The sequence below is a fragment of the Apteryx rowi genome, unplaced genomic scaffold (genome assembly GCF_003343035.1).
Source record: "Apteryx rowi isolate R43461 unplaced genomic scaffold, aptRow1 scaffold_323, whole genome shotgun sequence".
Taxonomy (NCBI): Eukaryota; Metazoa; Chordata; class Aves; order Apterygiformes; family Apterygidae; genus Apteryx; species Apteryx rowi.
In genome coordinates, this window is record NW_020449675.1 from 1,097 (window position 1) to 16,902 (window position 15,806).

The following is a 15,806-nucleotide window of genomic DNA, read 5'->3' on the forward strand; positions in this document are numbered from 1 at the left end:
GACGCCTCGATCCCCGATCCCCCGCCCCGAAAACCGCCGCAGAGCCCGGATCATGGCCCCGCGATCCTCAACATCGGCCCGGGACTCCCCCAACACCGCTGCGACTGTCCCCGGAGGCCTGATTTTTCGACACCCGAGGGCAGCAGTGAGCACTGCGCGACACAGTGCGCAAGCGCGTCCTCCTTGGATGTAGTACCGCTTTTTCGACACCCGGGGGAAGCAGTGAGCACTGGGGAAGCAATGCGCATGTGCGCACCCTCTCTSCTGCACTGCTTTGGTGACACGCGACGGCAACAGTGACAACGGTGAACCCCGTGCACATGCGTGTCCTCACTAGGGGCAGTACCGCTTTTTCGACAACCCGGGGAAGCAGTGAGCACTGTGAACCCACTATGCATGAGCACCTTATTGGGGCAGTACTGCTGTCTCGACACCGAAGGGGGGCAGTGAGCATCGCGGAAACACTGCGCAGGTGCTCGCGATTTAGCTGTCGTACTGGCTTTTCGACACGCGAAAGCAGCAGGGAGCACGGCGGAACGCAGTGCGCATGCGCACCCCACTGGGTGCCCTTCTGCTTTTTCGACACCCGAGGGCAGCAGTGAGCAATGTTAAGCCAGTGCGCATGCACGGGCCGCTCTGTGCAGCACTTACCTGCCATCACCTGAAGGCAGCAGTGAGCGTGTGTATGAACTACTGCGCATGCACGCGGTCCCTCTCTGCAGTACCGGCTGGTCACCACCCGTGGGCAACTGAGCGTGGCGGGGGCGGCAGGGCGCACGCATTGTTCGCCCGGCTGCAGTACCGGTTTGTAACCAGGTGAGGACAGCACGGAGCCGCGTTACAGCCGTGCTGGGCTCGCACGGAAGAGCAATACTTCGATAGCAGCCGTGATAATGACTTCGCATCCTATAACTATGTGCCAACATGCAACTTCAGAACTGGTCTTTGGAGATATTTCACTGCCATCACCTAATCTGATATACCRTTATTTATAGTGCCCGCTGCGAGACACAGATTCTCTGTATTTCGTACTCAAGCCGTTTATACTAGGCACTTTAGTAACAAAGCTTTCATTTGAACATTGCAAAATACAGACAAAAAATACGCACAGGCTGTATTAAAAAAAAAACTACTTAATGGGACAATTTGCAACCATTAAACAAGCAGCAGTCGTCTTTAGGACTTTCAACCTCTTGCCTTTATTGCTAAACAAAATAAATAGCTAAAAGAAAGCTGCACTATTTTCTTGATGGACTGCTCAGTTTTCATTATTAAACAGTAAGAGGTGTTTGCACAGAGTATGTCTACCACGTTAAAGCATGAAAACATTAGTATTCTGATCACCTTTTGTGGTACTACAGGAAACAAGCTAAAAGGGCTTGTTCCATTGCTAAAATAGCTGGACTTTTCTAACAGTGATCACAGCCTAAAGGCTATTACTATGTGAAAAAGACTAATGGCTTGATCACCTATGTGCCACTTACCTGGCTTGATTACTACAGGTATTAGTAATGAAGGTGCATAGCCTTCTATAAAAGGTAAATACTGTCTTTTAAAAACTTCCAGTGACTCCACAGAATTGTCATTACTTTTGATTGGTAGCCAGCTTCTTCAAACCCAGCTGCAAGAAACAATTTGCCTTCAAGTCAGAACTTTCTGCTCCCACGGCCTGGGAGCAGTGAGCATGGCCGCCTGCGTTGCCCAGCACTGCGCACAGGGTGGCGGCCATGAAGGCGGCAGTTGCAGGCATGCGCAGTGCAGCGGCCGAGCTGCAGACGTCATCGCCGGGCGCTCCCCCCCCCCCCACGCCGTTGCTGTGCTATGGCGGCCGTTGCAGCCAGGTAGCTGCCATCCTCCTCCACCATGTGCGGTCCCCAGAGGGCCTGGCCCATCCCCAGTCCGTGCTGCCGGACCCACATCACTGGTCCTGCTGGCGCTGGGGGCCCCTTGATGCCTTCCTGGGGCCACACAGATCTCCCCTCCGTGCTTCCTCCCAGCCCGCCTGGATCTCCGGGCTCCCCGTGGTCTTGCTTTACCTTTACGAGTTGACTTTCCACTCCTTCATCCTCTTTTCCGGAGCAAATGCGCTCCTTGTAATAGTGCTATGAGACGTACACTAGAACCATCAGTCCTGGGACCACGCATTCAAGACACTTTACACTTCATACAGTAGGCACAGAGTGGCTTAAAGGGTTTCTAGAAGTACTTGGGCAATTATTTTTGTCACAAAAGGGAGCACAGAAAACTACAACACAGCTTGTGAGCTCTCCTGTATTACCTCTGGAGAGTTGATTCTCTGCAACACTGAGACTGGTCTACAGGAAAGTCCCGGGAGGCTTTCTCTAAATCTAACCTGCCACTGTAGGAGCAGCTAAGAACTGGGAAAAATGAAAATAGCTTAGGACCACCCTCCAGAAGACAGCATGCAGAATAATGCCTTACATGCCTGACAGCTGCATAATATTTACAGAACAACCTTTCAAATAGCTACATGAAAAAGCAGAAAGACACAGTGCACTTGCTCAGTGCTTTTGTGTCTATTTGAAATGCACTCTGAGTTTACTGACTCACGGGAATGCTTGAGACCCAAGGTGGATGTAATTTTATTTTATATTAATGACTGTTCTGAAGAATGGAGAGAGTCATCATTCATCAAGACTTTACAGTCATCTACATATCCCATACTAGTATATTTTGTGTATGAAAATACAGACTTCAATGTGTATATAATGTTGAAGTTTATATTCAGGAAAAGAAACAAGCAAACTCTAACCTGTGCAAAATACCAGTTTCACGCTCTGGGCAAGAGATCAGAAGCAAGAATGCATGTTCTGTGCCTGGCTTGGATAAATCACTTTACTTCTCTGTTTTATTTATGAAGGCATGCATTGCTGACTGATATGCCCACAGCAACCCCTTTTAATTTGACTGAATTCTATCATGTAACAAGAACAGAATTTGATTCTTCTCTTGTGGAATGCTCTGCTAATGATAAACTCCCAATATTCTGAGCTACTGATCATCATATTTTACAAAATAGTGAATTCTGACTATGCTTGCTCACTACTGACCCCCAAAAGAAAACACGTTCACAGGTTAAGATGGACAGCAGAATACTAACATAGAAATGTGATTATTACAAAGTATGGCACCACAGGAAATCTAAGAAAGCCCAAGTCTAGTTCTCATCATTTCCTGATGCTTAGTACGGCAAAACACCATTTCAGTTAGGCAAGATTAAAAAAGAAAACTGAAAAGAGCATTTGCCCTCTTGTTCAGGCCAGTCACTTAGAGAAATCTGTAAGAGACTTTACAGATACTATGCTGTCTTTTCTTTCAGTATCTGAAAATACTGATGTTTATACAGAGTTCTAACCTGAAATGAATCGCATATTACAAATTTCAAGTCTAAAAAATGATTAAATTGATATGTATAAATTGATTAAAATGATATGTAAGCAGGGAAGGCAAATGTAACAAAAACAAATGCGCAACATCAAAGACCCTTACTATCCATTAGTAAAACTCCTGAGATGTATATATAATTGTTCATTCATGTAATGACTGAAAATTATCTAGTGCTTTGCTTTTATTTACTTACCAGGAGTCTCCAAACTAGTATTTTATGAAGTTGAGGTATGCAACATACCACTAATTTGGGATGTCTACATTTGAGCTACTCACCTCATGTTCCCTTCAAGCTGAGTGGTGGGTGATACAGTTAGAATTCAACTGCATTTAGGGCATGAGCCACCTGATCCAATGCTGGGGTCTAATTTTGGACAGGATAGATGCTTCTCATGTTTATGAGAGCTTATATGAGACATAAACCACACAAATGGCTATTGCAAGCTGCTCCCTTAACCTGAATGACAATGAAGGAGACTCTGGGAGGGTGGAGTTGGCCTGCCACAGTTGCTGAGAAAGGAGGATGTGTACCATTAGGCTGTGTAGGAAGGCTGCCTTCCAGCAGGGTCATGAAGAAAAAACTGGACTACAATAGTGCAGCATCTCAGATTCTTTCTGTGTTCTTGTGTTCTGTGCATCACACATAGCCCAAGATCTGAGCAGCACAAAATTGTGTTTTAGCTGGTTTTACACCCTTTTTTTGCCTAATCTCTGAACATTTGACTCTGCAACCAAGGATCTGGTCCTTGCTTCATTAGAAAGCATCTACATATATGGAAGACAACGTTGATTTGTAATAAGCCTGCCAGTAAATATCATTAGGCTAGCAACCTCTTTGGCACAACAGGCTAAACTTACTGTCCCCCAAACCACTACCTACATTGCATCTGTACAGAGCAATTATCCAAAAATTAATTCTTCTTGAAAAGTAGCAAAACCAAATTATTACATTAGTATAAGACAACTCTTCAGGCCAGCAGTCTTGAATATAGTTTATCAGCACCAACTCCTGTTGCTTCTGCTCTTAAGAGAGGTGATCAGAGCTCATTTTTCGAAGTTTGGCAGGCAGATTATCTTCCAATTTCATCTCTAGAGCGCACATACTTGGAGGCTTCTTTTGGAACTCAAGATGTGCGGTAGACAGAGTCAAAGACTCAGCGTTGATTTTTAAGGCTTTCAATTGTATCCTTTTATCACCATCTCCGCTGTTGGAGATGGGACTTACTTGTTGAATTTTCAAGAGATCTCCGGTACTGCAAGTCTTCTCTACATTGCTGGAACTGATTCTCAAGGCCCTTCTTGGAAGGTCTTCCTTTCTTGAGCTAATCTTCTGAAGCTTACTAGGAAGCTTGTTTTTCTCTCCAGCAATATCAATGCAGTCAAGCGAGAAAAACTGTTCTCTTCTGCTTTTGTTGTCACTGATAGGACTATTCAGAAGAGATGACAGACACAGGTTTTCTTCTTGTTCTTTAACGCTGTAAGGAGGAGTGGGGACTTCAAATGTAGCATGAAACTGAGAGTAATCAACACGGAAAAAGCCATCTTCCAGGGACATTACCGGGAGGAACCTGTGACCCCAAAGAACTTCATCTTCTGTGTACGATGTCCTAGCTTGACATGTCATTCCTACAAAAAAGAGAGAGATAGGAACGCTGACATTGTAACATGAGCAACTAGACCAGCATACAGAACAAAAAATATAATGCAAGACCAATCTTATTCTGCGAGCTAACAAACGTATGCATTATAAAAAGGAGCTATGTTCCTAGCCAATCTTCCAACAGTCAGAGTGCCTCTGACTGACTATTTTTTTTAAACAAGTATTGGATTAAATATTGCAGGTTCACACCAAGCAATGCTTTTTGAACAAAGCAAAACATAAAATGAAGACAATCTCTCACAAGCAACAACAGTCTTATTCTTTACGGGTAATAGAGTTTCTTGGAAGTCATGTTGGCAGAAAAAAAGCATTGCTTGGCAGAAGCTTAAATGAAAACAGAACTCTCAGCAAAGATCGGGAGTGGGGGGAACTAGAGATAAATGAAAAATTTAATGTTGTATTCCTTCTATATGCCAGGCTACTTTTTCTCTAAATAATGAACATTCCAAAATTAAAGTTGTGCAGAAACACCGCAACCATCTTCCATTCTAAGGCATATATACCACTATAAGGATTGTAGAAGAATTTGTTCCGCTTAGCACAAATATACATCATTGGCAGTATTTACATGTGTGAATTGACCATTAACTGACGGTTCAAATGTGTTCTAATCAAGTCAACAAATCTATTACAATCTCAGCACAAATGTGTTGATGATAATTAATACAAGAATTCCAAGAGAGTAGAACTTTAAGATTTCCTGTCATCGTATTCTTCAGGGGCAGAGTTAGCAGTCAGTAACCCAAAACTCTGATTTACACCCAATTAGCTGATTACTCTTACATCCTTTCTCAGACAGTAAGTGTGATATGCTTCCCATGGATACCCAATTAGGTAATTATATTAAGTGCGGTTATCAAGTTATGTTTTTTTAAGATGCACGGTTCAGCGGTAGGATGAGAAGAGGTTCAGAGGAGATCTGAAGACTGCCCCACCCGATGCGAAAGAGTGTTCTGCCCCAGTGGACTGTTTCTTTGTTTAGGGCTCAGTCCAGCACCTAGATAGTAATCAGTCAGGTCTGTGTCCTGTCTGGCATGAGAGAACTGCACTTGGCTGTGCCCAAAGGACATTACTGTTTCTAAGGCAGGAGTCAGGCAACTGATAATCTTGTTGAAAGAAGGATGAAAATGCCCCTTGATGAATCAAAGTTTAACAAATCCCCAGAAGAGGGGAGAGGAAGATCAGAATGTCAGTGAACCCACTGAATCATTTCGTCTCTAACAGTACTCATGAATTCTCAATGCAGAGCTTCTTATGTGACCATAGCGTACGGTCAATGGATTTGTGGAACAATTAAGTCCTCAAAATACAAAGTCACAAAGTAAGCTGACATCTGGACAACGCCATGTCAGAAATTCTTTTCAAATAAACCAAAGTTAAAGAAGAAAAAAAAAATGCCCTGGCAATACTTGCCTGGTCTCTTCACCTGTTCCTATAGTCTTTACAACTATGTGGTCTGTATTTAGACTATATAACTGCATTTGTTATTCTGCATTAATTTTGATGCAAACTAGGTTCATGGTGATTTTGCAGCATTGGCAAATATTAAGGCTTTACATTCTTTTGTAGTGKTTGTCCTTAAAACAGAAGAAGTGTGCTGCACTGCTCTACAGGGCATACTCAAAGACCAGCAGGGTGCATCTCTTCTCGGATGTACTGGCCATTTTGGACACCAGTAATGCAGAGCCCTATGGGAAAGGGAGGTCTACTGAAGCTCTGTAGCACAAGGAAGGATATTCTGGAGCATTCAGGAACCTGCAGGGAGTAACAACTGCCTTGCTATAAATATCAGGATTTAAGACAAAAAGTAAAAATTAGAGTATGCATATTATTCTAAATCTTACCTGTAGTCTCAACGATTCCTTCAAGGATGACAACTATTTCAAACTGCTCGCTTCTTAATGATCTTTGTGAGAGACAAAAAAAGGGGCTCTTTGAGTTAATTTCATGACAGATGGTTAATGGGGAAACTAAAAACAGCTGGTCAGCTCCAGTTCCAAATCCAACATCCAGTTCACACTGGTCTAGCGGCAGAAATTCTCCCTCTGGTGTCTGTCGGGACTAAAGATAAAAAATCAGTTCAGTGATCACCACAGGAAGCAAAACACAAGAAGCAACGCAGTCAAAAGCAAAACAGGAGAAGTAATGCAATCAGATCTGAACATGCCTATTTCATGACATTGTTACCTACATATTAGGTCTGGGGTCATCATATGGAGATATAAGTAATGCTAAATATTACAAAGCCACTATATATGACCAATTTTGACATTTCTTACCATGCCACTAGACCTCATCATAACCTACAAACTTTATTATGATATATACCTATTTTACAAATCACTGACAAAAATATCAGGTACCATATGCCTTATAACAGATAGTCACTATGATCATCTTGCTGCAAAAGTTTCCATTAATGACTACATCTCGAAATCTACAAAGCAGGTGCCACTGTCTGAATTCATGTTACATTACTTTTATACATTACTGTTTTTTTGTTTGTCATACACTGTCCTGTATTAACTCAAAGGACTTAAAGGTAGGCATCATAGTAATCGTAAAGTATGTCTGAGAAGTCTTGTTTCCAAAACACCATCTGAATTGATATCAAATATGCCATCATCCCTTGCCAGTTAGCATGTACCACCTATTTTATGATATTTCTCATGATTGTTATTAGGCTAGGTGCCCCATTTTTATTAAGGTCATTTTGCTGATCAGTTAAAAATATTGATATGTTAGCTTACTTTTTCCTGGTCCCCCAAAGCTTCCCTAGTATTCAAAGTATAACTAAAAATGCATGTCAGCAGGCCAGACAGCTCCTCAGCTAATTGCTCTAAAAGTCTCTGGTGGAAATGACCCGTTAAAATTCAAGATTTGCAGAGCGTATTTAAAATCTTTTCTGCTTATTGTTTGATTAGAAAGCATGCAACTCTTTGTGAAGAAGCTGATTTATTGATTATAAATAGTAAATTATTACATAGTAACTAAACAGTTCTAACTGTGTGCATTAGTATTGACAAATGTATTGGCTTCATTGCTTGGAAACTCCATTCATTAACGTTAGGTAACAATCTGAGCTTGTTCTCTGTGTGAGGTATAGCCCAGTGAAGCTAGCAGCTTTGCTGTTGACTTAGACCAGACTGGTATTCTGTCTTTTAAAAAAAATCTTTAAGCAGCTAGTGTACTTTCAAATTGTCTCTCCACTTGTATCTTAAAAATTCTGGAATATCCAACTGCCTGGTATTTACTGGTGATTACATAACCAGTTCAGTAGCTGGTAAGGCACTGTCGCTTTATGAAATAAAATGCACTGTTTTAATTATGTGCTATGTGTCTGTTTTTCTGCTGAGAAAAACATATTTCTTCCTATCTAAACAACCAAGTTCTCCCTTAGTCCCCACTACTGATGAGGCCAGGGAGAATGTCAGTTGATTGCTTGTAAAACTTTTCTCACAGAATCTTTGTGCTTTGAAAGATAAAAGACTTACAGCACTGGAACATAAAAGCAATCAAAACCACTCTTACATAGCAATCATGACAGTGTCTGTCACATGTGAAGGTTTAATCAAACTACTGCAAAACATCCCTTCTCTTTCCCTGAGGGAACCTGTCAAACCAGCTGCAGACTATGTCACTGCTTTTGTTGCCTGGCTACTGTTCTTTCAGTGGGTGCATAGATCAGCTGGCAATATATGATCTTTGCTCCAAGGTAACAATGCTCAGTGTGAGCTGTATGAACCCACATTCAAATCTCAAATTTTCCCAAACTTTCATCAAAAACAATTACACAGCCAAAGATGTGCATGTTTGCACAAATCACTGCCTGAAAGACTTCAGAACTCTGTCTACAAGCCACTTTTCTCTTTGCAGGGGTCTTCTATCAAATGCATTCAATAGTAAACAAATCCAATGAGGATGATTAGAGATAACATGTAATCTGGGAGAAAGCAAAAATTTGTTGACGTATTCAGCAGCATCTACATACAGGCCTGATTTACATAGGACACAGAGAATTTTAAAAARAAATAAATTTCTTAAGTAAAAAGTAATCACTGCACCCAAATGAAGGTAATTCAATAGCCATAAGCTGTTAAGATTCCTAGCCAGAGAGCTTCATTGCATATAGTTTTACTCGAAGGAGCACAGAAAGACAGTGGAAGGCACAGGACTACAAACTGTCAGCAGTGTGTTTGGAAGAACACCAGTGATTCTATATTTTGACATCCCGCATAGCACGAGCCAAATAACTTTCACGGATCAATACATGCTTGCACAAAGGTGTAATTATTTAGAAATGCTCCAGCTTTCATTTTTAATGTGGCCAGAGATGGAGAATTCAAAGATGTAGAAGAGTTGCTCCAAAGGTTAGTTGCCTTGCAGCTACGGGAAAAAAAAAAAAAAAAAAATCCTCCTTACGTGTCTGGATTTTTCCATCTTCAACTCCTTGCCCCCGTTTTCTCTCTTATTACTTGATTGAAGAGCTAAATCAATTACTACATTTCCTAGTACATATAGGTAGAATGTCATCGCATCATGCCTTAGCCTGTTTCTGTGTCCGGCCAAACATTTTATGCCCTTTGAGTCTTCACTTCTACCCTTTATTCTTTCTTGGAGCTCTTTTCTAAATCCTGTTGTTCATGAACATCCTTCTTTAACTGGACACATTGTTGTAGTTATAACTGCACTGGGACCTGGAACTGCACATATCCAGCAAGGAGTTCCAACCAGCTTCTTTCTGTTCTTTGTTCCAACAGTTTGCTTTTTCCTGCTTCTAGAGCACTCAATGTAAATTAGCATGACTCAGGTTTCTGAAAAAGTTTCAGCTGAAACAAGTATGCTTAGTCTTGTAACTCCATTCTCTAAACTCTCCACAATTCACTCCAAAAAGGGCCCCAGACTTCTCTGTGACATCACTACACCACGTTGGTAGTCAGCTTCCAGACCAAAAAAAGACAACACTCTGTGATGGCACCAGTTTAATCTAACAAGTATCCTGCAGTATACATCACACTTTCAGTAAATGCCATTCAGACAGACTTAGATTGGTGTACTTTCTTTGCAAAGGTAAATCCTCTGGGCTCCATTGGTCCCACTGAAACACTATGTTCACTCCTAAATATGGCTCCTATCTCAAGTACAAAAATGTGATAAGACACATTTCTTCACATTGCTTTACTGTGACAGAAGTAAAAAAATCTAGCTATCTAATCAGGTGCAGAAGAAGTCTAGCAAGATCAGCTGTCAGCAGCACTGGACAAAGCACAACTCGGAGCACAAACAACAAAAAGGCAGGACTCGCTGAAGGTAAATGGTAAGTGAGTTACCTCACATTCACCATAGGACTACAGGACAGTCAAGCAGATCTATCAAYTGGCCTCATGTTTTCTGTGCCAGTCATCTCCATACTGGTACTGCGTAGCAACAGGATTATTAGGAGACAGCGCATCAGGCTGTGTCTACATTGTCTTATTTCAAAAACAATTTACAGTGAATTACTAGCATCCTAAAATCACAACTGTTACACTGCTCCTATTCCACTTTGACTTACATTCCATCTTGGAGGATGGCCAGAATTAAATACTTTAGAGAAAGCTTTCTGCTATTTTTTAATAGTTAGAGATCAACACAAATCATGGATCATTTGGCTTTCTGAATCTTACAAAAACTGCTCCGTTATAGTTCAGGACAGTTTGTCTCCGTATACATATCCAGCCTCTTTTTGATTCCTAGTAGCGTATCCTTTTTAACTATTGATTTTTCTTGTCAAAGAATATCAATTAAGTCAAGCCTTCTGCACAACAAACAAAAAATCAGCCTTTTGTATTTACTGTTGTCCAGTCACCTACCACATAAGGCTTGCTTCTGCCGATTATAAAAATGGCCCATTGCTCCAGAAGGAGAATTAGTATCCTCTTTTGGAGAATAGAGAATACAGAACAGTTATGACACTCATGTATGATATTCTGAAATCAAAATCATGGCTGGCATTAAGCTTCTGATGCTCCCCATCAAGCACACTCCTGTGACATGACATAGCTGCCTTTCTGTCAGCATGCCGCACACAGTATCTGCCTTCCATCCTATTCTCGCCCCGTATATCTGTGCCTGCCACACTCCACTGTCTCCTGAGGGTTTCTTTATTCCTTGGTTATGATTTCCTTTGATTTCCAGTTCTTCCTTGCATTCTGAATTCTGCTGAACATTGCCAGTGCCTAATAAATCGATACTGGTGACGATTAAAGGGCTTTTCCACAAAAGCTTACAGAGGGTCTCTCTGAAATGCTGAAAGGCCCCTGGCAGGAACCCTGGGGGAAGGAACTGAAAGTTAAAACTCCCCACGGACCTACACCCAAGGGAAAGAAAGGGTCACAGTTGGCCTTTGTCCTCGGTGAGCACTAGGACTGACTCAGTATCACCACAAAACTGGTATAATCAATTTCTTATTCCCAACTACCACCCCGCTAAAGGGCATGCAGCAGTACCCCTCCCTGCGACAATTCTGCATCCCAGGCCTCACCTTGATCAGCTTGCAGCGGATCTGGGCAGACACCATGTGGCTGTTGCGGAGGTTGCCCACGCGGAACATGAGGCAGAGCTTGCCATCCCGCTGCGAGACCACCGCAGCGCGGCTGAACATGAGGGTCTCGGCTCGCTTCTTGGGCTGAGACATCTTGATGAACATGCAGCCGATGAGGAACGCATCGACGATGGAGCCAAGCAGTGACTGGAAGAGGAAGAGCACAATGCCCTCAGGGCAGCGCTCAGTTATGTAGCGGTGCCCGTAGCCAATGGTGGCCTCGGTCTCAATGAAGAAGAGGAAGGCGGAGGGAAAGTTGTACACATTGGCCACGCACGGGCTGTAGGTCTCGTCATGCGCCCGGTGCAGGTCACCTCGCAGGTAGGCAATGCCCCACCACATGGAGGCCATGACCAGCCAGGCCACCGTGTAGGTCAGCAGGAAGATGAGCAGGTTCCAGCGCCACTTGAGGTCCACCAGTGTGGTGAAGAGGTCAGAGAGATAGCGGCTGCTCTCACTGCCCAGGTTTCCGTGCTGCACGTTGCAGCGCCCGTTCTTGTCCACGAAGCGCTGCCGCTGCCTGTGGGCGCCGCCATGGGCCAGGCCCACAGCCTGGTACTCATCTCCAAACTTCCTGCGCACTGCCGACATGCCGTCAGGTGCCGAGCCCCTCCACAGGTGCCGTGGGGCCCCACTGCCTGCGCGCAGTCTCGCTGCAACACCCCGCTAGCGGTGTTCTGGCTGACGGAGATTAGAATAATAATGTGAGCAGCACTGAGTCATCCGCTGGGAGCCGGTGTTGCCAGCAGCATCAAGGATTTTAAAAGGAACTCGTGAGATAGCTCAGCTCTTAAACAAAGAGATGCGAGCACATGAATCCTCAGCCCGTGTTTAAAATAAGTATTCCAAGTAAACAAAGTCCAGTCCATCAGAATTAGATCATAATCACTTCTACGACTCGTGCATTCCTTCTTACAGTTGAACTAGCAGAGAGGCTGTTTGAAAGGCAGCCCCCTAGAACCTGAAGCGATTTCAGTGCAGCTCTCCTGTTTTTGATGGATAGAAAGATCTGAGATCAGAAATGACAATTTCTAAATGCATTTGCAGCTATAAGTGAGGCTCAGGTAGTGACTTTTTTGGCCATGTTATTACTTTTAATGTTACTTCTCAAAAATCAGTGGTATTTGAAGTTAATTCACAGTTACATAAGAACATTATTTCTATTSAGATGAGTCATTTCAAAACCTAATTTTCAGCAAATCATTACAGAATTGTAGCCTGCATTCATTCAGTTACTGACATTTTAATAATTAGTTTGTAGTAACTGGTGACTCTGTTTTGCTTTAGTTCTAGAGTGGGAATTAAAGAAACTATTAGTCTGTCTGAAGTTTTATTTCGGTATTTTTACCATATACTAAAGCATAACCAATTATTTTTAAGATGTTCATGCTGTCAGTCTTGACATCACTTCATTAATACTTTCCAAGAAGGCTCTATGCCTAGCAGCTAGTAGACGCTTTGTGGTATATCTGGGGCCTATTTTCCAGACCTAGGCAGATCATAGCTTTCTTCCTTTTAATTTCTTCCCAAATCATGCACTTCATTTTCATGGTAAATATGGAAAGCAAGGATCGGATGAACTAATCAACTTGAGATTAATTACACTCTTCGGCTACAGAAATTTCATCAAAATATTTCCCTCTCCCCAAGTATCATCAGAAAAATATTATTTTCTGATATTTCTTGCAAAAGACAGACTACAGTAGTGCAGTTAGTAAGAAGGCATCATCCAAGATGTTGACAAAGCTCTTTTAACAGTCCAATGGAAAACATTTTCATCTCTCTTCAGGCATGTGCCATCTAGTTGAGCAGCTTCCTAATACTCAGAAGGGGGAGACAATAGCAGAAGAAAGAGTTTATCTTCTGATTCTACATTAATTTTTAAAAGCATATATTGTATCTTTCGGAGGGAGGTTTACTATCTAACATGAACTGAGGAGAAATTAGATTAGCTAGCTGTTCAGGACACAAAAATCCACAACTGGTAATTTCACACTCCTTCATTTTTCTAGGTCAAGTGAATGATGCCAAGACTTAGCATCAGTTGATAGCTTTTGTCATGTGACGTCATCTATATCTATACTGTGCAATGCAGCAAGATGGAAAGAACACAGAGCTTGCATCAGGTTTTCATCCTGGCCACTACAGTACAGATATTGCAGCTTGCTGGCTCTCAGCGGGGCTTATTAGTCTGTGTGTAGTACCACAGTAACGTATTTACTGTGTTTTCCACTCTGGAGCCAATTTAGACATTGCTAGTTCCACTGTTCCTGCACTGCAATCCATTGCACAGTATATGCCTGATTTTTAAGTCCTTGTATCCTGGCGATACAAGAAACAACAATTTGTTTGTTTGTTTTCTTGGAACTGTAGCAGACTGGTAACATATTATCTGTTCATGTAATGATTTACTTATAGTTGAAGAAACCAACTGTTCCTATATGCATTTAGGAACATTGCTGCCATCATATTTGTAAAACCATGTTGAGTAAATCCTTAAACCATCTGCAGTCAAGAACAAGTATTAGTAAAGAAGTATAACAAGATTTGACAATTACTTGTCTAACAACTACTTGTCTAAAGAAACTATTTATGTATGCATTTTTACAAATGAAATGAAAATTCATATAACAATGATCAAAGCAGTCTGCTGGCAAGTTGCCATGTACCCTTCTCTCTGTATTTTAATAAATTTTAAAAGTTTTCCTATCTTTTTACAATCACAGCAGTGAACTTACATCCCAAGACAAGGCAGATGGAAGCATTGATGTTTGTACCCTACCTTGAAAGAAAGATTTATTTTCTTTGACATTATTCTTTGTTCAGGTAAGTCATAGGAGGATACTAGGAAACATTTCTATTTTGTCTTTAATTAATGCCATTTATTGCAGTAGTGACATACAATTAACGAATAACTTTGGAGAAATTAGCATTTAATTATATATTAAATTTTATAAAGCATAAAATTATCATTCACGCTTAGGAAATACYTYGGTAAATAACTTACTACTTCTTTCCAGAATAACATTGTGTGCTGCAGACTAGCCTTCACATATATGCGTAAAAATATATTTAAGCAGGATGTTCTTGATCTTAAAAGCTTGACTGATCAAAGAGCCTACACTCCTGAAGTGTTACTTCTGCAGCTGGTAGGTGGCTAATATATTATCCTATCCCTGCTCCTGAGGTCTGAAAGCAATCTCAAACTACGATTTGTGCCAGGTCTTGCAGGCAGCGTGGTATTTTATAGGGATTATAAAGCCGATGGGCCTCTTGACTCCGACCAATCAACTTTAGGCACAAGGCATGTCGGAGTGCCAGCAGACGGTGACTCTAAACCCTCCTTACGGAATTTACATCTTGGGACTTTGCTGCCTGTGTACCAACTGTGCAAGCCACATGGATGCACAAGCTTGTGTACAAGCCTCTCTTCACTTAATGTTATACTGAATTCTGCAACACAAAAAAAGTGCTCAGACCCTCACGTTAATCTTGCTCCCTCACATCTGAATTGCAGCAATTTTCCGAACGTAACTGAACTCTTTCCTCTGCTTTAGCCATTCTGCTTGTCCCTGCAACGTCACAGTAAGAGCGGTGGTGTAGTCATCAGGCTGGGGACACAACCTGGGTAAGTAGAAATCCATCTTTTACTTTAACCAACTGTTCACATCAGGGAAAACCATTTGAAGACCTAGAGAGAAGACTCTGCAAACAGAAACTCATCTGTACCTGGCCTCTACATTGCCCACAAATGCCAGTTGTTCTGGTAACAAGTGCTACCTCTGCAGAGCCTCATCCCAGCAAAGCCATCCTCTGCCTTGCGGCTGCGATTTTCATCAACCCTCCCTGCGTGTCTCTCCACTGCCTGCCCACTTTTTACCACATCAAGTACAGCTCTTTGTTTTTACCTTTAAGGCCTGACAGCAAATATCCATCAGCATGATTCATCCTCAAGTATTTTTGTGCACGCTCCAATGCCACGTCCCCTCCTCGTGGGATGAATTACCTACAAAAAATTCCAGAGAGTTGCTGCAGTGTCCTGCTTCAAGTCTCTACGTGAAACGCCACCGCGTCCGGCAGCGGCTGGCCGGCGGGGAAGAGGGGACCACGCTCACCACCCCCGACTCACCCCGAGTGACTGCGGCAAAGGGGCTC

At 42.3% G+C, this 15,806-nt stretch overlaps 1 protein-coding gene across 1 annotated transcript; it reads right to left on the reverse strand.

Moving 5' to 3' along the window:
- Positions 1-4,319: 4,319 nt before the first annotated feature.
- On the reverse strand, positions 4,320-15,806 carry LOC112968763 (G protein-activated inward rectifier potassium channel 1-like). The gene is made up of 5 exons (XM_026071313.1): positions 15,781-15,806; positions 15,560-15,657; positions 11,592-12,637; positions 6,913-7,129; positions 4,320-5,034 (listed from the first exon to the last, which is right to left on the reverse strand). The coding sequence occupies exons 3-5, from the start codon at positions 12,240-12,242 to the stop codon at positions 4,433-4,435; spliced, it is 1,470 nt and encodes a 489-aa protein (XP_025927098.1). The 5' UTR covers positions 12,243-12,637; positions 15,560-15,657; positions 15,781-15,806; the 3' UTR covers positions 4,320-4,432.

Excerpts from the sequence above, each read along its gene's own strand:
- LOC112968763 (XM_026071313.1), bottom strand. The coding sequence starts at position 12,242 with ATGTCGGCAGTGCGCAGGAAGTTTGGAGATGAGTACCAGGCTGTGGGC. Across the intron at positions 7,130-11,591 it reads TCCGCTGCAAGCTGATCAAG|TCCCGACAGACACCAGAGGG; the intron begins GTGAGGCCTGGG and ends TTTTATCTTTAG. Across the intron at positions 5,035-6,912 it reads AGGAATCGTTGAGACTACAG|GAATGACATGTCAAGCTAGG; the intron begins GTAAGATTTAGA and ends TCTTTTTTGTAG.